General features: G+C 45.8%; 1 protein-coding gene and 1 long non-coding RNA gene across 3 annotated transcripts in view; one reads left to right on the top strand and one right to left on the bottom strand.

The window, feature by feature from the left end:
- Nucleotides 1–18,482, top strand: part of poc1b (POC1 centriolar protein B) — a 27,687-nt gene extending 9,205 nt beyond the window's left edge. Inside the window, exons 11-12 of the mRNA XM_034534913.1 lie at nucleotides 17,136–17,474; nucleotides 17,794–18,482. Coding sequence (XP_034390804.1) covers nucleotides 17,136–17,474; nucleotides 17,794–17,916 — 462 coding nt within the window. The 3' untranslated portion in view covers nucleotides 17,917–18,482. The remainder of the gene's footprint in view (nucleotides 1–17,135; nucleotides 17,475–17,793) is intronic.
- A 4,933-nt stretch (nucleotides 18,483–23,415) lies between these two features.
- LOC117732518 lies at nucleotides 23,416–25,977 on the bottom strand. 2 transcript variants are annotated; one of them, XR_004609605.1, is made up of 4 exons: nucleotides 25,264–25,977; nucleotides 25,080–25,172; nucleotides 24,714–24,972; nucleotides 23,416–24,600 (listed from the first exon to the last, which is right to left on the bottom strand). It is a non-coding gene; the product is annotated as an uncharacterized LOC117732518 (long non-coding RNA). The 2 variants fall into 2 exon arrangements; XR_004609604.1 differs by having other exon boundaries at nucleotides 25,080–25,977.
- Nucleotides 25,978–26,699: the final 722 nt, after the last annotated feature.

A 26,699-nucleotide genomic window follows, 5' to 3' on the forward strand; every position in this document is an offset into this window, starting at 1 on the left:
TGATAATAACACACACACACACACACACGCTTCATATCTGTCAGTGTTGCTCGATGATGCTATTTCCTGCCCTCGCGGCGGCGACCCGGTGAACCTCGTGGCTCCGGTGTCTCACTTCTGGGTGGTCGATGTTTTGTTATTTAAATTTAATTCAATGTTTTTTTTTAAAATGTGATTTCTCTCCTTTTGAGAAAGCTGCACGTCTTTTAAATGATATTTTTAGTTGCGCGGTGGGTTGAGACGGAAGCACCAGGTTGAGCCGTTTGGGTATTGTGTATGGATATTTGAGCATTTTGTAGTTTTTCTATCTCTAAAAGTATCTGTTCTTTGCAGTTGTGTGTGTGTTTGTGTGTGTGTGTATGTGTGTGTGTGTGTGTGTGTGTGTGTGTGTGTGTGTGCATCACTCGTGTGGATCCTCATACGTGTCTATGAGGATTCTGGGAAAACAAATCCATTTCCAGCGAGCTGACAAAGCCACAAGGTCACGGTCGCTCTCTGGAGGTTCAGCTGTAACTCAACACAGCCCCCGACCCCATACCCCCCCACAGACCCCCACAGACCCCCACACCTCATAGTCCACCTGTTAGGAAGTCATTCATCTCTCCGATGACTGGATCCTCCACCTCTGACCACAGCTCACGGAGGGCTTTGATGGCCTTTAATAGTTTGATGTCTCTCTCTTCAACTCTAATATACATCAAGACCTGGTTCTGTTCCAGCTTTACAACAAGACCTGGTTCTGTTCCAGCTTTACATCAAGACCTGGTCCTGTTCCAGCCTTATATCAAGACCTGGTCCTGTAATAGCTTTACAACAAGACCTGGTTCTGTTCCAGCCTTATAACAAGACCTGGTCCTGTTCCAGCTTTACAACAAGACCTGGTCCTGTTACAGCCTTACAACAAGACCTGGTCCTGTTACAGCCTTATAACAAGACCTGGTCCTGTTCCAGCTTTACAACAAGACCTGGTTATGTTCCAGCTTTACATCAAGACCTGGTTCTGTTACAGCTTTACAACAAGACCTGGTCCTGTTACAGCTTTACAACAAGACCTGGTCCTGTAATAGCTTTACAACAAGACCTGGTCCTGTTCCAGCTTTACAACAAGACCTGGTCCTGTAATAGCTTTACAACAAGACCTGGTCCTGTTCCAGCTTTACAACAAGACCTGGTCCTGTAATAGCTTTACAACAAGACCTGGTTCTGTTCCAGCTTTACAACAAGACCTGGTTCTGTTCCAGCTTTACATCAAGACCTGGTTCTGTTCCAGCTTTACAACAAGACCTGGTCCTGTTCCAGCTTTACAACAACACCTGGTTCTGTTCCAGCTTTACAACAAGACCTGGTCCTGTTCCAGCTTTACAACAAGACCTGGTTCTGTTCCAGCTTTACAACAAGACCTGGTTCTGTTCCAGCTTTACATCAAGACCTGGTTCTGTTCCAGCTTTACAACAAGACTTGGTCCTGTTCCAGCTTTACAACAAGACCTGGTTCTGTTCCAGCTTTACAACAAGACCTGGTTCTGTTCCAGCCTTATAACAAGACCTGGTCCTGTTCCAGCTTTACAACAAGACCTGGTCCTGTTCCAGCTTTACAACAAGACCTGGTCCTGTTCCAGCCTTATAACAAGACCTGGTCCTGTTCCAGCTTTACAACAAGACCTGGTCCTGTTCCAGCCTTATAACAACACCTGGTCCTGTTCCAGCTTTACAACAAGACCTGGTCCTGTAACAGCTTTACAACAAGACCTGGTCCTGTAACAGCTTTACAACAAGACCTGGTTCTGTTCCAGCTTTACAACAATACCTGGTTCTGTTCCAGCCTTATAACAAGACCTGGTTCTGTTCCAGCTTTACAACAATACCTGGTTCTGTTCCAGCCTTATAACAAGACCTGGTCCTGTTCCAGCCTTATAACAAGACCTGGTCCTGTTCCAGCTTTACAACAAGACCTGGTTCTGTTCCAGCTTTACAACAAGACCTGGTTCTGTTCCAGCTTTACATCAAGACCTGGTCCTGTTCCAGCTTTACAACAAGACCTGGTTCTGTTCCAGCTTTACAACAAGACCTGGTTCTGTTCCAGCTTTACAACAAGACCTGGTTCTGTTCCAGCTTTACATCAAGACCTGGTCCTGTTCCAGCTTTACAACAAGACCTGGTTCTGTTCCAGCTTTACAACAAGACCTGGTTCTGTTCCAGCTTTACATCAAGACCTGGTTCTGTAACAGCGGTCACGATCTCACCAATCGGGTCGTGAGGTTTTGAGAACTTTATGGTTTCCTTTGTGTTTTCATATCAGCTGGTTGCATTCTGCCACCTCACCACTAGATGTCGCCCTGTCCTCCACACCAGCCCTACAACAACCACCTGTTTCCATCTCCCTGACCCTCTAGACCCTTAAGTTTACAACAAGTAGTTTATTTCATTTTTATAAAAGAAGGTCCCGTCTTGTTGTCTCCGTGCAAAAATAATTTAGTTCGATTCAGAGTACTAATAGCATTTTGCTGCATTAATATTTTATTTTGTAATTTTTTTTTATTGTTTGTCAAGGTTGCGACGTAATCTTCTGGTTTTAAAAGGCGCTTAAGTATTTTTCGTTGGCGGTGGGCCCGGTGTGTGAGTGTGTGTGAGTGAGTGTGTGTGTGTGTGTGTGTGTGTGTGTGTGTGTGAGAGTGTGTGTGTGTGTGTGGGAACATTGGAAAAACGAGTGGGGGGGTGGGAGGAGGGGGATTAGGGGCGGGCCTTGAGTTTGCATTGTTTTATTTTAAATTAGCAGTGGGGTTATTCTGAATGGCAAAAAATGAGTTTCCCACAGGTGCTTTGCAGGCCTTTTGGTATTAGCTTAAGCACTGAAGCAGATTAGCAGTTGAGTGTGTGTGTGTGCGTGTGTGTGTGTGTGTGTGTGTGTGTGTGTGTGAATACCCCCCCCCCCCCCCGGGAGTTGTTTACCTGTCCACTAATCTCCATCTCGGCTTCCTCAGGGATAAAAAGGGGATGTGAGTCATGCTTATGCTTGGATATGTGTCAAGATTACACAGAGAGAGATTAACCTCCCGCTGCCCTACATACTCCTAAGCCCCTCCTCCATATGGCAACACACACGCCTTTCTCCAACACACACACACACACACACACACACACACACACACACACACACACACACACACACACACACATGCGTCTTTTTAACTTCAGTTTTAACGGAAACAAAACGTCTGGTATTTCCTCGTACGCGTGCCATGTTTATTGTTACGCAACATCATCCAGAGGGACCAGGACCACCTGTGACCCGGGTCCCGGGGTCACCGCAGGGCCGCTCGCTACGACGGCGCCGCTTGAAAAGGTCACGTTATGCGTTATGCTTAATTATTCCTTGCAGAATGGGATGATACTGCATTTTTCAGGCGTAAAGAGTGCGAGACGGGAGAATATTCGTGAATCACGTTACAGGAAAAAAAACCTTCAAAATCCCTTTTTATCAATGAGAAATTACACTTTGTGGTAGTTCTGGTTTCCTAGATCGAAAAATGCCTTTTGCGAAAAAAGTACATTTAAGTGTATGAAGGGTTTAAATTGGAATAAAATGACAAAATAAAGCCTCAAAATCACTTTTTATTGATGACAAATCACGCTCTGTGGTAGTGCTGGTTTCCTGTATCGCAGCTTGAAACCATGCCACATAGTGAAGAAATATTTATATTTAATATACTTAATATTTAAGTGCCTTCACAATAAAAGTAATTGCCTCCGTAATAATAATAATAATAAAGAAAAAATGCCTTTTGCGAAAAGTACATTTAAGTGTATGCAGGGTTTAAATTGGAATAAAATAACAAAATCAAGCCTCAATCAATCTCCAAAAGGGGTAAAAAAACAAACATCTACGACGTCCTGAAATGAATTCCCTTTGAATGAACTGACATAACGTTGTATTTAAGAGCTTATGGGATGGAACAGATCTGCCGCTGTTCTTTTGTGACCGGCTATATTTAAGCACTTAAGTGAGCCCTAATGAAAGGAAGTCACCCCATTTTAATTTCCCTCTCGACAGTCGGTTATTCTTAGAAAGCCGAGGCCGACGTCTGAACCGAGATCTTGTCAGGAACCATCCGGTAAGCTATGTTTGGACCTGGACGTCACGTGACCAGGTGGAGCACGGCGATGTCCCTGAATTTGACATGCACCTGATCGGATTAGGATCTCAGGAATCCAGTTTCTCCGAATGTCTCCCCCCCCCCCACCCCCCGGGATCTTCTCTTCGGCGGTCAAGGTGTGCGTGACAGAAAGAGCACAAAGGAAAGTGTGTTGAGCACCTCGGGACCTTCTGGTTCTGGTTCTCCCAGTCCAGTGATCTTCCAGCTGGCGCTCTTTCTCCATTTCTTCCTTTTGTTTCCGGTCCCTTCTTCGTCTTTATTCTTCTATTCACACCTCCCAGACTCTCCTCCCAATGGCCCCTACGTTCTGAAGCAGTTGGACTTGACGATCCCTCCACTCATTGGAGAACACCAAAAGCCTCGTTGTTTGGGGGAGTCTGTTGATGCACCTGTTGGGCTTGTGGGTTGGGCCCGTTGGGCCCGTGGACCTTGTGGAGGTGGTGCCGTGAACGTGACAAGAAGGAATCCACTGTTTTGAAATTGTTTTGCTTGGCGTCTCTCAAAAGGTTCCTCTGGTTCTGAGAGTTCCCCCGCCCCCCCCCCCCCCTCAGTTGGAACTCTCCTGCCTCCTCTGCAAAGTCTTCTTTAAAGTCATGCATTTCATGTGACCACCGACACTCCCAGCGCACCTGGACTGGACTTGTTGTTTCGAGCGTGGCTCCAGGAATGGACCGGAAAGGTACCCCAGAAATGAACCCGTCGTAGCCCAGCTGTGTCAGTTGAAAGGGGCGACGTGTACGATATCTAGCCAGGATGTTCATTATGTCAAAGATGACCCTGCATATTGTTGCGTAAACCAGCTCGGCCCGACACGTCCCGTGTTGTAATACCACTCGTAACCTCGAGGGGTGGCGATGAGTCACCGAGTCGTCCAGTCAATCACGTCGACGGTACGGCAGTTTGGGTTCGATTTCATGGTTTTGTTTATTGGATTGAATCCCAAAGAAATGAGAAAAAAAAAAAGAAAAGAAAAGGAGACCACATTGGCCAGGAGGAGGTCACGACCTCTTTGCAATCAACCAGCACAAGTGATCTGGGTTCTGGGTCTAACCCGTCATCTGGGTTCTGGGTCTAACCCGTGATCTGGGTTCTGGGTCTAACCCGTCATCTGGGTTCTGGGTCTAACCCGTCATCTGGGTTCTGGGTCTAACCCGTGATCTGGGTTCTGGGTCTAACCCGTGATCTGGGTTCTGGGTCTAACCCGTCATCTGGGTTCTGGGTCTAACCCGTGATCTGGCAGGAAGCCAGGCCCGGTCCCCCGGGGACCCGACCCTCCGGCGTCAGGAGCGTCAAAGATGACTATAACGTAAACTATTTGCTATATAAGATATGTAATCGTTTTATCTTTTGGTCAATTAGTTAGTTAGTCAGTAATTGGCTAATGTTATTTATTTAAATTGTTTTACTGCTGATTGTAAATTAAGACCGCATGGACCCAGAACCAGAGGTCATAGAGGTCAAACATAATGCATCACGTGTCTTCGGAGGAGCGCGGTACCACAAATCACATGTCTGGGCCTGCTGAGAACTATTAGTGTTCAAAGGGGCCACTTAGCCTTTTGAGACCGCCGAGACCCGAGACCTGGACACAGACCAGGCCGACCCCGGGGACCCGGGGTCGGCCTGGTCTGTGTCCAGGTCTCGGGACACAGACCAGGCCGGAAAAAAAGAAGTATATTCTCTTCCTCAGAAGCACCACCCACTCTGAGCATCACCTCAGAGAGGTGGGGGGGGGGGGGGGGGGGGGGGGGGGGGGGGGGGGGGGGGGGGGGGGGGGGGGGGGGGGGGGGGGGGGGGGGCTGGATTTGGATTAATCCGTTTTTTTGGGGCACAACTCTCAATCGCTTAATCTCTTTGTTTTAAAAAAAAAAAAAAGATTGCAAAAGCACGTAACACGCAGGATTACCAGCTTCCCCTTTTTAAAACTGTTTAAAACACGTTAATCAGGAACAAATCTTTCAATCGGAGGAGGAAATCTGCGTAAGACTTTTTAATAAGTACACGCTATTCAGCATTAGCACTTAATTCATCGTTCATAAAGTGTCCCAACATTAACACTCATTAGTATGCAACTCATAAACACAGTTATGAACGTTTTATTCTTGATTAATAAGCCGGACTATTATGCGTTTCATGATTCATACTTATCCCCATTATTCATGCATTTATTTATACATATAATGATTTAGCTGGTTAGGGACTGTGTTAAACATGTTAGCTTTATAAGCGTGTTTTAATTCATGATTAATTCAGGTTCTCGTCGTTAGTAAAGTATTTTGTGTGACTTCATCTAAAGTGAGGACAATCTATGCCTTACATTCATAAATGTGTGATTAATTCAGGTAGTTGCTAGTGGTCACAGCTCGTTGCAGCCTTCACAATAAAAGCCAGTGAGAATGCACAACACTAAATCTAATCAAGCTTTTCATAATAAAAGTCTTTCACACAAACTTCAAACGTATAACTTCGTCATTAATCACAACGCGTTGCAGCCTTCAAAATAAAAGCCAGAGGGAATGCACAACACTCAATCTAATCAAGTTTTTCACAATAAAAGTCTTTCACACAAACGTATAACTTCGTCATTAACGTCAACATAAACCACAGCGCGTTGCAGCCTTCAAAATAAAAGCCAGAGGTAATGGGCAATCTTTTTTACTTTTTTTTTTTATCCTGATGTTACCTTCAAAATAAACGTCTGACATTTAAAAACAACACGTTTACTTTTGAAATCCGATGCCGCTTTCATCTTTCTCATAATTCATACTACTTGCAGAGGTGCACACGCACACGCACGCGCACACGCACACGCATATGCACACGCACACGCACACGCACATTGAAGCCGCCGCCCAGTTCAGTCGTTGGCGTCCTATCGAACTCCAGCGCTGCACTTGTGTTTGTATCTTCAGCTCACAAAAACACACACACACACAGACAGACACACACACACTCACACTCTCTCTCTCTCTCTCTCTCTCTCTCTCTACATGGAACCTCTTGTTCTCAGGACATCTGTCGTTGGTCCTCACGCGTCCCATCGTTTGAGGCGTGTCACGGGGCCGTCAGAGAGGATGAGACTCAAAGTGAGGACGACGACACAAACTAACTGACAATATCTTAGTTTAATGTTTTAATGTTTTAATGTCGGGCCGTTCTGTCGACTTCTAAATGTCTCAACTTTTCTAGAAGTTGCTGGACGTGTAAAAACTTCACATGTGGCGGTAAACCCAGGGTTATTTATGTTAAATTAAAACTGAAACCATAATGAGAATAAGCGTGTGAAAAATATTGTTGATAAAACTAAAACTAAATAGAAATGATATCCTGATTTTAAATGTCGTTGTGTGGCATTCCTACGCAGTTCTCAAACTATGTATTTACAGCTCCGTCCTTCTGAGACATTAGTAAATAAACTTAATATATAAATAGAAATAAAGAAATAAAGAAACCTTTCTGTAGTACTGGAAATTATTAAAAACTCACAAACAAACACTGATAACTAAAACTCAAATAAAGCTGACGATAGGGTTCAGAATTTAAAAGGGTCATAATTCCCTTTTTAATATATATATATTTTATATAATAATAAAGTTTTTACTGAACAGGGCTTGAACGTGTCGTCGTGTGACTCAATGGAACCTCACGTCATGAACTTTGCATCGATAATCCATAATCGAGTTCCTCGAAGCACACACGGACACACACACACACACACGGACACACACGGACACACACACACACACGGACACACACACACACACACACACACACACACACAAGGACATACACACACACGAAGCACACACACACACACACGGTCACACACACACACACACACACACACACAGACACACACACGAAGCACACACACACACACACACACACACGGACACACACACACACACACACACGAAGCACACACACACACACACGGGGACACACACACACACACACACGGACACACACACGGACACACACACACACACACACACGGACACACACACACGGACCGATAAGCCGGCCTGTGGTCCGTCTCTCTGATAGAAGGCTGAGAGGCAGCTCGGTGCTACAGGATGACGGACCACAAAGCCCACCTGTGGCTGTCGGGGGCCCCGGGGGCCGCTGTGTCTGCTCCCTCCTGCCTGTACTGTGAAGGGCAGAGACTCAGCACGACCTCTAACCCCCCCCGCTGCTCCAGCTGCCAATCAAGCCGTTCCCAAAGCCCCTCCCCCCCCCCCTCCTCTCCTTTCAGGACTCCCTCCCTGTGATGCTACTCAATGGTGGCCTCTCCGAGGGCCTCTCCGGCCCCCATCGGCCCCGCCGTGAGCGTCTCGGCCTTCTGGAGTCGGGAAGTTCGAGTCGCCCGCGGATCGTTGTTGACATTTCCGTCTGCCCCCCCCCCCCCCCCCCCCACCCCCACCCCCCACCCCCCGATATGTCATCCTCAGCCACGATGGATCCAGATATAGCCGTTAGTTTATTATGCTCCCCATCCAGTGCTGCTTCTCATTTAGTGAAGTGGAACTGGCAGCTAATTAAATCAGAGTGCGTGGCGTTTACACACAAATGCTTGTGTGTGTGTGTGTGTGTGTGTGTGTGTGTGTGTGTGTGTGTGTCTGTGTGTGTCTGTGTGTGTGTGTGTGGTTCAGGGTGGATAACTTAATTTATCGAGATGATCGCAGAGCACAAAAAGTCCCTTCTCGATTTGAACGCTTTGAAGTTTCCCTTTTAAATATCTTCCCAAAGTCCACGTGAACCTTTCCGGTTGCCGACGGGCTGCGATTCTTTATTTTTGTGTCGCTACCTGAACTACCTGAGAATATTTGGTTAAAAGAAATTGCCAAAAATGTATTGCCTCATACCTACAATTCTTCTCGGTCGGAGAATCTGGTTTTCAACTTAAGGAAAATCAATCAAATTGAGATTATTTGTTCAGGTTTTTTTTAAATAATTAGAATGATCACCAGTTAAGACTTTAGAAACCCTCGGATGATATTACGTGCATTCATCTTCTAAATATGAATCCATAACGATGCTCTTTTTGATTTCACCAACATTATGTCGGCGTGTATGACCATGAAGCCCCCCCCCCCCCCCCCCCCTTCGATGAACCTGCTTCCCTTGTCGGCCTTTTAAGAGATACGTTTGCTCGACATCTACTTTCCGTTTGTCCGTGCTCGCTCATGCAAACGGGTACAAATCCCCCCCCCCCCCCCCCCCCCCCCCCCCCATTTCAATAATGTCAATACTCCTCATTGTATCCGCACAATGCTCACACTTTGAGTGAGGTCAATGAACCTTGACATTTTTTTTTTTTTTTTTTTGAGCCCTGCCGCCGCCTTATTTCACCGCCACGGATTCCCCCGATTTCAGCCGACGTGCGGGTGGGAACGTCCATTTAAAATGTGAATAATGTGGGTAAATCTCACTCTCGGGGGGGCTTTAAAACGGGCTAATCCCTGTGCAGAGCCATTCACTTCCTCGCCGTGAAAAGGATTCGCCTCCACTTGAGACTTTGGTGGGAAAGAAAATGAAAAGAAAAACCCTCCGGTTCCGGGATATGAGTTTCTGAACTTTTATCATTTGCTTCGCTAACAAGAAACTTTTCCTTCGGGAACCCGAAAAGCTCACTTTAAAAGAACGTCGGCCTTAAAGCCCGAAGGCGTAAATCACTGTTCAGGGGTTCCTGTGGGCGTCCTTTTGCTTTTGGCTTCACTTTAACGTAAGGTGTGGCGGCCATTTGTCCAATAAATCCAAAACAAAAACAAACATAAATCAAAGGGATTGTGGTTTACGCAGCCAAAAGAAACTGATCATTTATTTAACTAAACAAAACAAACAAACAAACAAATAAATCAACCCCTAACGCTGCCTCTCCTGCGCTGGTAAAAAAAAAATCATAGGCCTACCCAGGTGCATGCTGGTCCTCTACCTGCCTACTCCTACATATAACCAGTGTTACCCAATTAACGAACAAATGAACAACCAAAATAATTAAACTAAACTAAAAACTATCCAAACATCTAACATACATAAGCAAACAACTTGAATGATTAAACAATAACTAAATACTAATATCAAATAAATAGCTCCAACACAAGGAATCAGAGGGTATTTCTTTGCCACTTTCTATGTTTGTCTCTGTTTCCATGGCGTCGACCAAAACACATTACCCCCCCCCCCCCCCCCCCCCCCCCGTTCCCATCCGCCGCCACCTCGGCACGTACCGGAGAGAGAAAAATGTGAAGAGGAAGTGTCGTGGAACCGAGAGGGAAGGAAACAACCGGGAGGAACCGAGAAGAAAAGAGCCGGAGAAAGAAAGAACCGAAAGTCCCAGCTCAGGGAAAGAAAACCACCCTCCGTGTGCGTGTGTGTGTGTGTGTGTGTGTGTGTGTGTGTGTGTGTGTGTCTGGCTTGATGACTTAAATTGTCGGCCTGCATTCACTTTTGTTTTAACGCGTGCGCCCGAAGCCGATCCCTGCGCTCCGTGTGAGGTTGTTAGTTAAACGTTAGCCACATGTGCGACGTTGATTAATAAACCCGTCCGCCCGGCGCGTTTCATGTTCAAGTCCCCGTGACAGTAAACATCCTGCAGATGTGCCCCCCCCCCCCCTTTGAGGGGAAAAAACTCTGATTACAGGGGCACGACCTCTGAACTCCCTTTTTCCAAGGAGGAAAAATTAATTATTAGATTTCTCTTTCAAAATCATAACGTGACTATTGAATATTGCAGTAGACGTGATTTACTTAGTATTTACTGACCTTTTATACTGACCCACGTTCACTTGGGGTTGGGCTTGTCTGGTTTGTGTGTGTGTGTGTGTGCGTGTGTGTGTGTCCGTATGACCACTTCACACATGTCAACACACTCGACTACCAGAGGCTCAACGGGACTTCCAGCCTCTGAAATAAAGACACAGTTCCTCTTGGCCCGAAGGCAACAGGTGAAAAGAACCCACCTGGCTCCGGTTAAACACATCAAACAGTAACTCTGTACCTCGTGGCAAACACAACTAACAGCATCGGGACAAAGGGGAGTATTGTGTGTGTGTGTGTGTGTGTGTGTTTGCTTTGGTGTGATCGCGTGTGTCGTCCCAGATGTGAATGTGTGCGATGGCGTCTGGGGTTACGGCCTCTCCGATCGGTGGTGTGTTCGCTCTTGCAGAGCGCCGCCGCCGCCGGGCGAGTCGGGACAAACGCGTTCCTGCCAGGAGAGTTTTCCAGAACTGTTACGACCTACATTGAATCTCACGCGAACCCGACAGCCTAAACATTGCAAAGGGATGCACACATTGCTGCTATACCTGTATTTTAGAGGTAGTTGCGAGTCATAAAAACGATTCCTTCTTCTGTGGCTCGTGGGACTGATTCCGGAGAGCCCTGAATGCTATTAGTCCGCTTCATGAAGTTCACATTATCCCGTTCCAACTATGCAATTCAAATTATATGCCAATCTAAATGTGAGGCTTAATGACCATTTTAATTGTATATAGATGCCGTTGGATAACGCTACAATATGAACATCTTCACATCTTTCTCTGCAACTGGTAACCAGAAGCCAAAAAAGGATCTGATGAACATAGGAAGGTGGACTCTTTACCCCTTTTTAGGACCTTAAGAGGGCCTTTTATAGAAGGTATGCGATTCAGGTTTAGTTGTGCCAAATAAAACAGCCACTCGTTCACAGATGCTATGCGTCATGTTTGTGCTGGCCGTTGACGCGGTCTTCAGAAGTTATCAGGGTTTTGTGAATCGGTCACGGCGCACTAGTGCGACAAAGAAAAGCAAGATAAGTCGAGATAAGAAAAGCGTTCTTGCAGGAGGTCCGATGGTCACCGGCGGCCCATTCGTCTTAAAGAGACATACACAACCAGCTGATCATGAGTCTGTTCTCAAAATAAAATGTGGAAAACATGGAGTGGAAAGTAATATATTTAGGAGCACGGGAGCTGTTTAAAGCCACAATAATCAATCAATTACCGGCCACGAGCGAGTGGGTGGGGCTTACATTTCTCTGAGGCAGCCGCAGTTAATCTCCCGCCCCCTCGTTGGTCTGGTTGTGCCTCGTCAGTAGCTTCCTGCTGTGACCACGAATACGCACAACGACTATGATTCAGTTGTAATAATAACTTGTGGAGTTCCGGCTCATCCGGCCTTTTGGGGGAATTCCGCGTCAAAGAACACAGAGGTATCAGTGCATAACTTTATTTAACTTTATCAGTTATGAAGTGTATTTTGCAAGTCTACTTTGTAGTTCTGGTTTGAGAGATGGGAAGATAGCTAGGTGGGAGGATGGATGGATGGATAGATAGGTAGGTAGGTGGATAGATGGGTAGGTAGGGTCGTAGGTGGATGGATGGATGAATAGGTAGTTAGGTGGATGGATGGATAGGTAGGTAGGTAGATGGATGGATGGGTAGGTGGATGGTGGATAGGTAGTTAGGTGGATGGATGGATAGGTAGGTAGGTGGATGGATGGATGGATAGGTAGTTAGGTAGGTAGTTAGGTGGATGGATGGATAGGTAGTTAGGTAGGTGGATGGTGGATAGGTAGTTAGGTGGATGGATGGGTAGGTAGGTAGGTGGATGGATGGATGGATAGGTAGTTAGGTAGGATGGATGGGTAGGTAGGTAGGTGGATGGATGGATGGATAGGTAGTTAGGTAGGTGGATAGGTAGTTAGGTGGATGGATGGATAGGTAGATGGATGGATGGATAGGTAGTTAGGTAGGTGGATAGGTAGTTAGGTAGGTGGATGGATGGATGGATAGGTAGTTAGGTAGGTGGATAGGTAGTTAGGTGGATGGATGGATAGGTAGATGGATGGATGGATAGGTAGTTAGGTAGGTGGATGAATAGGTAGGTAGTTAGGTAGATGGATTGATGGGTAGGTTGGTAGGTAGGTTATGTAGATAGATTGATGGATAGGTAGGAAAATAAAACATTTTCTCATAAAAGGTATTACTGTGATTGACAGGCCGCCACCAGAGCTGTGTCCGAATGAAACCGGGCACGGGGACACCATAGGAGGGGGGTGGGGGGGGTCCACAAAGGACTACTTGTATTAACACCTGGCTGGATGCAACCGAGATGTACAGATGAACGACATCACCTGCACGTGTGTTGAAGTGTCAGTTAGGATTTTACGTCAGTTGCAATCTGCACTTCATGCAAATACGGTAAAAACACATTTATGGGTTGTTTCTTCACATCATGCCTCATCAGATGTGTACAAGTCTGCTCTCCATGTTTGCGAAACCCTCGACTAAACCTTGTCCTTTAGCGTCTTGAATTGAACCAGGAGGGGTTTGTATCCATCAGTCCGTTGTTTGGGAGACAGACGGGCGGTAACGAGGGCTTTGTTTTCACCAGATCACGACTTGTGCTCCGTTGTGACTCACTTGAATGTATTATTATTTATTATTTATGACGTTTTAGCATTTGACAGACAGACAGGGGGAGGGAGGGTGAGACATGAAGAGGATGTCTCCACTTCCTCAAAGCCACATGAACCATCTGTGTGTGTGTGTGTGTGTGTGTGTGTGTGTGGGGGGGGGGGGGGGGGATTGAGCCCCCGGGTATATACGTGACAATTAGGTTGCGAGAGAGATGAGTGGGGAAAATGAATCCTCTGATGAAGCGTGTATGCCGACACCGACAGGTGGCTACAGATCTCTTTCCAGTTTCACCTGCCATCTGACTTCCTGTTAAAGGTTAAAGGTCAAAGGTCAGGTCTGGACATAGAGTTGATATTATTCAATATATACAATTCAGTGTATGAGCTTACCCTTTGATTTCTTCTAAATATATATATTTTTAAATCTCATGTACCCCTTGGAGTGCCTTCACGTGCCCCCATTTGAGCCCCTTTATCCCACGGAGTCCGGTGTTGCGCAATTGTCCTTTTCATTGGCAACGCCACGTGGAGACACCGTGGACATTGTTGCCCAAACACCCACTCATCTCCCATCACCCCCCCACACACACACACACACACACACACACACAAAAAAAGACGAAGAAAACCCTGGCTGGCGTCACGCCATCACCACATTCCCGCCGCGGCGAGCCATGACCCCTGACCCCTCTGACCCCTGACATTCCACGGAGCTTAGTAGAGAGACGAGCGGAGTAAAGATGGCCGTTATAATTACGAGGCTGTTTTCCACGTCTTGTTTTACCGCTGGGGGCCCTTTTATATATATATGTGTGTGTGTGTGTGTGTGTGTGTGTGTGTGTGTGTGTGTGACAGCCAGGGTACCCTGCCTGTTAAATGTTTGATTGCACCCAAACTTCCTGGACATGGAGGTCTGCATCTGCCGAGTGTAAATGAGCTGAGCAGATGTTGGCCAGATGTGGCATGGGAGGAGGGTGTGTGTGTGTGTGTGTGTGTGTGTGTGTGTGTGTGTGTGGAGAGAAATGAGCGGAGATAGCAAGAGAGGCTCACCATCCGCACACTGACGGCTTTGTTCACCTCCACTCAGGAATTAAGAGGAACTCTCCCTCCTCCTTTCCTCACCCACACTCACAAATACGCCGCTCCTTCCTCTCCTCCCTCCATCCCTCATTCCTCTCCTCCATCCATCCCTCCTTCCTTTCCTGCCTCCCTCCTCGCTCTCTTTGAAGTGAGGACAGTAGCGCAGGAAGCGAGCCGGAATCGATTGCTCCATGCGTTAGTCCAGGAATGTTTGACACCCTCCTCCTCTTCACCCTCCTCCTCTTCCTTCCTCCTCCTCCGTCCTCCTGACACATCCCTCAATTATTCCCCTTCTGCCTTCTGCTCCTCTTCGCACCCCCCCCCCCCAACCCCCCTCCCTTAAAAACATTTGGTTGTTTTTTTAGCTCTTTTCTTAACATTTCTACTTAATTATTGAAATTCGAAAAAAATCCACAACAAAAAAAATCCTGATTATTATGTTTTCTCTCTCCCAACGAGCAGTTTGAATTGCAAACTCCCAAAACATTTCCCAGCAGCCACCGGGGGAACAGCGCGTCTTCTGTTCCTCACGTGTGAAACTATTTAAACGTGAAGTCACGCTCGCTCGTCTCCGCCCAGACAATTGATGGACGTGGACATGATGTTCTCTCCCCTTCCCTTTGTTCGCTTATGCCGCCATCTGTTTTTCTTCAGAAAGTGAAGGTCAAATACTTTTTCATTTATTTTTTTTAAAGTAGATTGTCTCCGTGGCGACGGCTCTCTCCAATGACCTTGTGAGAAAGTTAGTCGGTAATCCAGCAGTGAGTCATGTGCCTCCCGAGTCACAACAAGCTCAAGGTCCACAGGGACACAGGAAGGGTGTCGGCTACACCTGCACAGCGTTATGTATCAGCGAGGTTGGATCCAATCAATAGGCTGAGGTTGGATCCAATCAATAGGCTGAGGTTGGATCCAATCAATAGGCTGAGGTTGGATCCATTCAATAGGCTGAGGTTGGATCCAATCAATAGGCTGAGGTTGGATCCATTCAATAGGCTGAGGTTGGATCCATTCAATAGGCTGAGGTTGGATCCAATCAATATGTTGAGGTTGCATCCAATCAATAGGCTGAGGTTGGATCCAATCAATATGTTGAGGTTGCATCCAATCAATAGGCTGAGGTTGGATCCAATCAATATGTTGAGGTTGCATCCAATCAATAGGCTGAGGTTGGATCCAATCAATATGTTGAGGTTGCATCCAATCAATATGTTGAGGTTGGATCCAATCAATATGTTGAGGTTGCATCCAATCAATAGGCTGAGGTTGGATCCAATCAATATGTTGAGGTTGCATCCAATCAATAGGCTGAGGTTGGATCCAATCAATAGGCTGAGGTTGGATCCAATCAATAGGCTGAGGTTGGATCCAATCAATAGGCTGAGGTTGGATCCAATCAATATGCTGAGGTTGGATCCAATCAATAGGCTGAGGTTGGATCCAATCAATAGGCTGAGGTTGGATCCAATCAATAGGCTGAGGTTGGATCCAATCAATAGGCTGAGGTTGGATCCAATCAATATGTTGAGGTTGCATCCAATCAATAGGCTGAGGTTGGATCCAATCAATATGTTGAGGTTGCATCCAATCAATAGGCTGAGGTTGGATCCATTCAATATGCTGAGGTTGGATCCAATCAATAGGCTGAGGTTGGATCCATTCAATATGTTGAGGTTGCATCCAATCAATAGGCTGAGGTTGGATCCATTCAATAGGCTGAGGTTGCATCCAATCAATAGGCTGAGGTTGGATCCAATCAATAGGCTGAGGTTGGATCCATTCAATAGGCTGAGGTTGGATCCAATCAATAGGCTGAGGTTGGATCCATTCAATAGGCTGAGGTTGGATCCATTCAATAGGCTGAGGTTGGATCCAATCAATAGGCTGAGGTTGGATCCAATCAATATGTTGAGGTTGGATCCAATCAATAGGCTGAGGTTGGATCCAATCAATATGTTGAGGTTGCATCCAATCAATAGGCTGAGGTTGGATCCAATCAATAGGCTGAGGTTGGATCCAATCAATAGGCTGAGGTTGGATCCAATTAATAGGTGTTATTAGTCTCACTTCAGCTGAGATGTCTATTTGTCTATTTACTTCTTTGAACAGCTTTTATTGGACCAGAAATAACTTATATTGTTATGTTTTCATTGTTAAAGAGTCGAGAATGTAACAAAATAATAAAGGTTATGTCCATATATCTTGCAATAAGTCCATTAACTTATTACCATTATAAGCATATATCGTACGATCAGTCAATAACCTAAAAATAATCAAGGTTTTTTATCTTGCAATAACTTATTACCATTATAACCATTATAACCACATATGGTAGTTGATGGTGGTTTTTCATGGCGTGTCCTCTCTTAGATGTCACGGTGTTACGATGCTGATTTGATTCAGTTTGAGTTGTTTTTCTTCTGGCTCACAAAGCAGAAACATTCATGGCAGCCATCTCTTTCTTTCTTTACCTCTTTCTTTCCCCCTCGTTTCCGTCTCCAGCCCTCGAGCGGTCGAGCGAACTCGACGCCCACGCCGGGCGGCGGCGGCGGCGGGCGCCACTCCAACGGATTGCCGACCCGTCGCATGGCCGGTTCAAGAGTGGGAGGATGGGTGGGAGACGAGAGTACCGGCGGGGCAGGTGCGCCAGTCCGGAGCCAGACGGCCGACGGCGGGGGAGGAAGAGGGAGGAGAGAGGAAGAGGAGGAGGAGGAGGAGGAGGAGGAGGAGGAGGCGGCGGCGAGAGGGCAGACGCACCCATTGGAAGTTCTCTCCGGTCACCCATCGTGTCTGGACTCGACCCTGCGGCACATCGTCCAACAGTTGGATATTCTCACGCAGGTCAGTTGTCAGTAAAAGTCCAAACTGATACGCGTATGAAATCCCCCCAAAAAAGCGTTAAAAAGGTCATTTTGATACAAGATCTAAATTATTATTATATTGTTCTTCAACACAACAAATGAGTTTGGGAGGTGGAAAACAAATCGTGAATTTTGCGGGGTAATTAACGAGTTCCCGACGCAGACTATCCCGTTCACACAATGTCCATCTTCTGCATTCCTTTTGATTTAATGAATTCTGGTCTTCATATTTTCTACTGATATTCAATGCCTGCTTTGTAATTATTGTACCCTCCTCCCCCTCCTCCTCAAACACAAAGACGGTTTCGGTGCTGGAGGAGCGTCTCACCCTGACGGAGGACAAGCTGAAGGAGTGTCTCCTCAACCAATCCCAGATTCTCAAGGACGTGCGGAGGTCGGAGAGCGAGGAGACGGATGGATGACCCGTGTGTGTGTGTGTGTGTGTAAATATGTGTGTCTGTGTGTCATTAAAAAGTCTCCACCTCGGTGGTCTCTCTCAGGGTTCAGCGGGTTTATCATGAGTTGGGTGTCTGTGTGTGATACTTTCGTCTTTTCGACACCTCTTAAGGACATCCAGCTGTACGGCCAATCACAGTCTGAAGGGGACATTCCGTGTGTGTGTGTGTGTGTGTGTGTGTGTGTGTGTGTGTGTGTGTGGGTGGGTGTGTACTTGTACAGCTATCTTTGTGAGGACCGCCGTGTGGTTCAGAACTTCGGAGTGAGGACATGTTTGGAAAGTGAGGACATTAGGGTGTGTGTGTGTGTTTGTGTGTTGATATGGATGTTATGTCCAATCGGGACAGCTGCAGCTATGAAAACATAACTTGTGTGTGTGTGTGTGTGTGTGTGTGTGTGTGTTTACACTGGTGTATTTGGTATACGCACTCTTTATATCTCTTTTTTTGCATATTTTCTCTTTGTAATTTTTAAAACGTGTTTTGCCTCATGTTTAATTTATAGAAATAAATAAAAAACTATATTGCACTAATGTTATTGCTATGGCCTGTCTATACGTCGAGACAAAAGCGGACAAAACCCCCGACACTCGGTATTAAAGACTTAAATATTAATCTGAATTTAGGTCCATCTTATTTTTATGGGTCAGAAATAGTTGGCTGCTGTTACAGACTTTTATTCTGATAGTTCATACCAGTTTAAAATTTGGACTGGTCACCACATGGAATCCCAATTAAAACGTAACAGTGTGCAGTTAACTTGTTGCACGATGTGTGTGTGTATATATATATATATATATATATATATATATATATATATATATATATATATATATATCCATCCATCCATCCATCCATTTTCAATACCGCTTATCCTCATTAGGGTCGCGGGGGTGCTGGAGCCTATCCCAGCTGACATAGGGCGAAGGCAGGGGACACCCTGGACAGGCCGCCAGTCCATCGAGGGCACATGTAGGGACATACAACCATTCACTCTCACATTCACACCTATGGGACATTTAGAGATCAATTAACCTGCAGCATGTCTTTGGACTGTGGGAGGAAGCCGGAGAGCCCGGAGAGAACCCACGCTGCCACGGGGAGAACATGCAAACTCCACACAGAAGGACCGCTCCGACCGGGAATCGAACCCGCGGCCCTCTTGCTGTGAGGCGACAGTGCTAGCCACTACACCACCGTGCAAATAAGTGAGTTTTTAATATATCATACATCTTTTTACTTGTAATTTATATATATTAGTAAATAATAAATTACAGTCAAGAACAACATTGACATTTTCATCACTGCCAGCTTCATGAGCATTTTGGTCCTCCTGGGCTTCCATACTTGTGTCTTTTGCTCGTCCACGTGATTCGTGTCGCAATGTTTTGGTTCTTTCTCGCCCGGCGTGGAGACGTTAGCTGTTTATGTTTTTCCTGCGGCGGAGATGTGGCGGTTGAGAGGAAGCAGTAAAAAAAAGAAGAAGCCACACAAAGGGAGAGGGAGCTGTCGTCTGGCTGCTGTTTGTTCTCCAGACCACATCCTTCACTTCCTCTCTGGCTTTACGGGTTTTCCTCCTCCTCTTCCTCTTCTTCCTCCTCCTCCTCCTCCTCCTCCGTCTTTTGCTCTCTCCCGGTTACATAAAGTGGTGCTGCCGGCTGAGATGTGGGAAATCCAGTTCGCCCACTTCAGAGAAGAGAGACTGTTGCAACGAGCTGAGGTTTCATGCGCCATTAAAAAAAAAGACAGGATGCGTAAAAAAAAGTGTGAAGTTCAGAACGAGAAACGTTTATTCATAAAATAAATTGAAATCTAGCGGCTAACGGCGCTAACGGTTCTAGCGGCGCAGACAGCGCTAACGGCGCTTAACTTGAGCGGAAGTGTCAACAACACACAGAGAAGCTCTGATTGCAACACACACACACACAGCTGCTGTACTGATGATGTGGATATTGTATAAAGAACCTTTTAAAGATCTCAAAAGAATGAAACGTGTTTAACGTTTTCTAAAACGTTAAATACCATAAAATGTATTTCCAAAAACTGTTTGTGGAACGTTCTTGTCAAAGCGACTCCTCGAGGACATGACGACCTCCGACGACCTCCGACGACCTCGAGCCTCTGGTCGCCAAACCTTTTTGTGTACAAGAGCAGGCGAGCGAGTGGCAAGCAAACATTTAACAACCAATCTCCACCTCCACTTCGATCTCCTTAAGTACACACAGGCCTTGTTTTTACTGTGTGCACACACACACACACACACACACTTGGGTTTACACTACACTGTTGTGTGTGTCTTCAGTGCTTTGTGAACATGATCCCCCTAACTAACCGGTTAATAGCTTCCTGGAGGCGGGGCTTCCTGTTGGTGTTGAGCAAGGCGCTCCGGGGCTGTTGACTGGCCACCAGGTTCCCAGCTCACTGCTGTGTGTTGGTGGGAGCAGAAGTATATTGATCTGTCAAGCCGGGTTATTGATTTTTAATCCGATATCAGTCATCTGTTGGTCTCCTGCTGATGTGATGGATGTCTAAACGTGACATACATGAGCTTGGGTATTTGAATCTCTTTCAGATTGTTGTTAGTGGTATCTAGTTTTATTTGTTCAGGATCTGAGCTTCCGCCTTCCTCCCCACACAATGGTGGAGATTGGAAAGCAGTGTGTGGTGTTCACAGCATTGAAGATGACGAGATAGAGATAAAGAGAAATTAACTGCCTTTTCCACCAAAAGAAAATTAACTGTTCGACTGTAATTTGAGTAAACCGGCTCTTTAACTGCCCGACAATGTTCAGAGGAGGTTTGACAGTCCCCCTGCAGTCGAACAGGTCGCCCTTCTTTTTAAATATTTTGTAGTATTTCTCTGGAACATGTCAATGTCCTCCGGGCTCCTCGGTTGCTCCTGTACACAAATACAACACAACCGTTGTGTGTGTGTGTGTCGTAGTTTTACCCCAAGATGGCCGAGTCTCACACGATGGAAGCCAAACATTCTCTTTAACTCCCATCCGAATCTACAGACCGTCTCCTCCTCCTCTTCCTCCTCTTCCTCTTCTCTTTTCCGCCACTTCCTGCCAGAAAAACAGGCGGATCGTCTTTTGAAAAAAAATTCCCCCTGAACCACCTTCAGGGGACGAGGTGATACATAAACGGAGAGAGGCCGTGGACAAAAGGAAGGAGGGGAAGAGAAAAGAAGAGGAGCAAGGGGAGGAAGACCCACGCTTATTGAGTTACAGCGAGTCTCGCTCTGAACTCGGCTTATGGCCGTGCCACTTATTGATTGTAGTTCACGTAATGTGCACACCTGTTCAAATAGGCTGCAGAAAGGTAAACAGTGAAGCTAATGGCTCCCTGTTTGTTTTCTGTGTTTGACTTTTTCCCTCATCCGGAAAAAACGCCGCCTTGTTTCCCAGAAGGGGTTTTTAACCACCTGCTTCCGTCGCCTCTCGTAAAAAAATATAATTATTATATTATTTTTGATTTTTTACATGACTGGCAGTTAAAGTTGTCGCTGCTGATCTGGTAAAAAAAATAAAATCCCTGTTTTTAATGAGGCAGGAAAGGAGGCGGGCAGAGAAGCAGGACCGCTGCAGTAAAATGAGAGGTTTTCTAACACTACCGCTATTGTCCACAGGGACCGCCAGAATCAACAAGAAATAAAAGATCCTCTCGGTAGCTTTAAAGCTAAATTTCAAGAATTGTCACTTGATCTCGGAAACAGTTTTCTGGAAAATGGAAGGAAATCTGTTTCAGGACAAAATATGTGCTTGAATGTCAGTTGAATGTTCACGTCTTGGCAAAAACAATACACGAAAAAAAGAAAAAAAAACATTGATTTTGCGCTTGTTCTGTAATAACCGGCCCAAAGTCTGCAGAGGGCGTTTGCTATTTACTTACAAAAATGATATTTTTGTTCCCCTTCATCTTAACCAAGTAGTTTATTTTAGCCACCTCGTGGCATTGAGCTTGATAACGAGGCCGATATTTTTGGATCAGGAACGTCGACGTTCCAGAAAGCATACGCACCTCTAAAAATAGAATAATTCAGTTAATCCAATAATTTAGAAGAAAATAATCTTCTAAAACAAACATTCATACATAAAATGTGAAGCATGAATGTCTAGAAGAGTCTGAATAATGTTCCCCTGGGAGAAGTGTTATTGCTGGAAATATGTCATCGTCACGGGGAGTCAATAATATTCGTGCTATTTTAATGTTCCGGTCATTGTTTGGCGACAGAACCAGATTGTTCTCTTGGTAGAACATTAAAAAAAAACTGAAAGTAATCTCCCTCTCCAGTAACACCTGCCAGTGACCTTCCCACCACGTCAGGCTGGTGATTAGTCCACTTTATGAGCTGCACCCCCCCCCCCTCGAGAACTGCTGCAACAATGAAGACAAATGGAGGACGCACAACGAGAGGAAACACATATTTCTTTCAGGGACACGCAGCAGCAGCCCGATGCAGCAAAGCATGCTGGGACATCTCTGCGGACCGGTCTCAGCTTAAACGCTCGTGGCCTGTTTTTACAAGGCTTAGCGCGTTGAAAGCTTATCTCCGGTGAAAAGGGAGGGGGGAGCGGGGGATGACAACAAAAAAAAGGAACGGAGGACAAGAAGAAAGAAAAATAAGTTGACTTCCGCAACAGGGAGAAGGTTCAAAGTGACCTCCGCTCCTGCGTGATCTTGTTTGTTGTCATTTGATCTCTCTCTCTCTCTCTCTCTCTCTCTCTCTTCCTGTTCCTCTCTTCCACTCACAGGAAACAGGGGGATGCAGGACTCACAAGGCCTCTGGCTGCAGGTTCACCCTGGTCCCTTCCTTTCGGGGCCCAATAAAATGTTATTTGTTTTCTCCTCAAACTTCCTGCGTCCTGGACACACGGTGTACTGAACCCTGAATAGTTTTTATTTAAAACCATCGTGTTCGTAACAATAAGCCGGAGAAAGGGGCTTTTTTTTTTACTAATGCCAATCCCTTTCTAGGAAGAGTGTTAAACACCGGCTGGTCCTCGCATACCTTTTGTTTGAGATATTTGCACAACACGCCCAGTGACCGTGCAGTGTTTTCTCTGCATGCTGTTTATGTTTATGTTTATGGTTTGTGACGGCTATCTTTAATTGCCTCGGAGCGCCTCATTTGCATCTGTAAAAAAATGCTTTCGGCTTATTTTGGATCCGACTCGATGTGTCGCGTTAAAAACACACACATGCACTCTATTTACAGCTCACGAGACGGCCGTGTTTATAGTTTTATATTTGGATATAGATGCGTGTTGGAAGCGTTGACTGTTCACCATAATAACTTCAAAATAAAATACCAAACACTAGTTTCAAATCAACCACAGCCACTTGAAGGAGTAGTAGTACAGATATTAATATTCACAACAACTGCAAAAAATAGAAGAGCTTGCAAAGCTGCACACTTGCATTTTAAGAACTGGTGGTTATGAGACTCACAGCTTTAAAAAGGGGAAAGTGCAATGCAATGTTATTTGAATGCTCAACATTAAGATAAGATAATCCTTTATTAGTCTCGCAGCGGGGACATCTACAGGATTACAGCAGCAGACGGGTAACGTGCACACCAGACACACTAAGATCAGACCTGAAACATATTTTGAAATGCATTTCACCTGCAGAGACTCGCAGAGCTCACAGACTTTGCTCTCAGCACGTCTGGACTTGTTCCAGAGAGGAAGAAACACAAATATGTCAGTTGTTTTATCTGGTTCCTTTTTATCTCTGGAATAAAGGGCCCAAACGTCTCCGTTTCCCCAGATAAGGAAGTGGGCATCTTGGCAATAGCATTTGGTCCAGAGTCATGTGGGTCAAAGGTCACCCGAGTGTAGCACACATCCTTCCTTCCTGGGCCGTCCGCGACCTGTTTGATGAGCGGGACTCTTATCGTGGCCTCTAATGCGTATTTTATTTTATTTTCCATCAAGCTCTTTATGGCCACTATCTAATAGTGATTTGACTTTTATATATTGTAAGCGTGTAAACGTTGTTTTTCTGGAGAGAAGTTTCTTCCATCGTATCAATATAATCAATGTTTTTCTTTTGAAGGCAGCATCTAGTGGCCATTAGAGGAACTACAGCTGAAGACTTCTAGACCAGCGAACGACATCAACCTACTTCCTTTTAAATAAATAATACAGGAGATGCTGTCATTCCAAGGCACCTGTAAATATCTCCCCATAGTACAGAGTTTGGAAAATAATTTAAAATGTCCTTATTTTAGTGTTAGATAGTTTAGCAAAATAGTTTTAAAAAGTAAGTAATTGACAGCGAAATATTTGATCCAGTGTTCATATAAAACTTATGTTGCATGTAACTTTGACCCCTTTGTGTTTTCGAGCAGGGGGCGGAGCCGAGTGACCAGAGACCACTGGTTGAGTAAAGCTGTTTATAGCCCACTTCCCAGTATACGTGGCCGTGGAGTCCGCTGCCATAAGACCGCTCTGATCCCTGGTTTCTTTCTCCTTATCCCTCCATCCGCTTTGCCCACTGATTGGATTGACGGAACACCTGCCTGCTTTCCTTCTGTTTGTGTCTTCCACCGCTGACCTCTCGGATGCCCTTTCTACTCTTCTCACCGTCTCATTGTCTCCACAAACCTCAGTCATTGTCCTTTCATCACGCTCATTCTTCTTCCTGTGGTGTGGCACGGAAAATATAATATACAGATGAGAGTGATGTCGTTTTCTGCAGGTTTCACATAAAATTCTACTCTTTGCAGATGATGTGGTTCTGTTTAAGACTGTGACCTTCTCCAGGTACTGTTAAAGCACCTCTGTGGTTCTCTCCAGGCAAAAACCTTTGGATTGCACCCTCTGGGTTTGGAGGGAGTCGCTGCCGGTAGCGAGCGAGTTCCAGTATCTCGGGGGCTTGTCTTTGGTTGGGGTTCAAACGGAGTCTGAGGTGGACGGGGCGGTTCGATGCAGCATCACGTTGATGCAGCCGTTGTTCTGGACCATTGTGGGGATAAGTGAGTAGGAGTAGGAGACCCCCACCTGTGGTCATGATCTTTGAAAGAATGAGATCGGATGGAAAATGTATACATACAATAAACAGAAAACATAGGTGCCGCCATTGCAGACGGTGTAAAATGCAGTAAAATCTTGGCTCCAAACCTGCAATGAGCTGGATTGTACCACGAGGTCTTTATAAGTCTTGAACACAGCTTACAGCACGCAACAACATCTCTGTCCCGGTTCTGCTTTAGCCTGATGCAAAAATGTTTTGTGTTCAAGGGACATATTTTAATAAGCAAGGCTTTTGGTGTCTTGGTTGTCTCTCCACATCTTGTGACATCACCTGGGAAGTCTCCTGTCCCACCTCAATAACCTCCTCTGCTCTCCACATCAAGCTCCTGTCAGAGTCCATTGGAAAATACATTTAGCAATATCTCAAACTTTAACGACATGAAAAAAAACAACAACAATGATTTGATCATATTAATTAAAGTAATGTGTTCCTCTGAGCCAAAGAGCTCCATTGTTGTCCCACAACTATTAAAAACATCAATTATCCACACTGTTGCACTGGGTGGCGTGTTACCATGAACGCACATACCATGAACGCACATAGTTTATTTTCATTCAATCCCACGTACACTGTCCCGCTGGCCCAAATAAAACTACAGTGGACGGCTGATTTGAGAAATTACTGAGCCTTGTTTAAAAATGGAACTACGTATTTTGTTTGTAGATAAAAAAATTAATTGTATTTATGTCTTTATCCCAAATAGTTTTGTTGTCGAGATCCACAAATTGCTGTTTTTGTCCTCTTCATGGCCCCCCCCCCCCCCAGAAAATGTTAGAATTCTCTACTACTTACAATGAAATCCCTAAAGGCAACGACAACAATAGCCTTTCACGGCACTAAATCACCTTTAATAACCCTGATGTTGGTGTTTGTGTGCGTGAGTGTTTTGGAAAAAGCCCCACTTCCTCAACCTCCACTCCAAGCCTCTAATCTAGCGAGTTGCCAAAGGAAAAAAAAAGCAAATCGTTCCTCCAGAACACAACAGACCCCCCCCCCCCCCCCCCACAAAACTCCCACCCATCCTACCCCCTATAATCCGCACCAGGTGTTGGCAAACTCGAGCCCACACACTGTCCCCCCCTTCCTCCTCCACCCTCTCAGCCCTCTCCTACTTCCACCATTTCATCATCCCTCCATTCCTGGAAGCAGACTTTCTATCTGTTGCCTCTATTCTGGCTTCCTTCTTATCCAGGTTCCCCCTTCTAGCCCTTCTCTCTTCCTCTTTTCTGCACCACCCTCCACCCGCCTGGGTCCGGATGTCCTCGGTCCATCTGTCGACGGGTCCATCCCCAGACTGGAGAAAGGGAGGGACGACAGGAAGGAGATGACAGACGAGAGAGAGAGAGAGAGAGCGAGAGCCAAAAGGCCTCAGATGATCCGTCAAAAGTGCCTCCTATCTTCTCCCAGACGCGATAAGCAGGAATTTGAAATCCCCCCCCCCCCCCCCCCCCCCCATGTCAGGTGATTTTAATGAAAGAAAGAACCCGAGCTCTTTGGTCATTGCTTTGCCAACAACAGAATACCTTGAAACCTTAAGTCCTGCTTTGAAGTTCGCTTTCATCTGATGTCTGGCCGGCCTTTGTCGACCTAAACACTTTTCCGAGGAGCTTTTGAGTGAAAGCATGTTTTTGGAGAGAACAGTGGGAAGAGGAGAGTGTCTTCCCCTGGTCCCCCCCCCCCCCCCCCCCCCCTCCGAGGCCTTGATT

Source organism: Cyclopterus lumpus, chromosome 6 (genome assembly GCF_009769545.1).
Source record: "Cyclopterus lumpus isolate fCycLum1 chromosome 6, fCycLum1.pri, whole genome shotgun sequence".
NCBI lineage: Eukaryota > Metazoa > Chordata > Actinopteri > Perciformes > Cyclopteridae > Cyclopterus > Cyclopterus lumpus.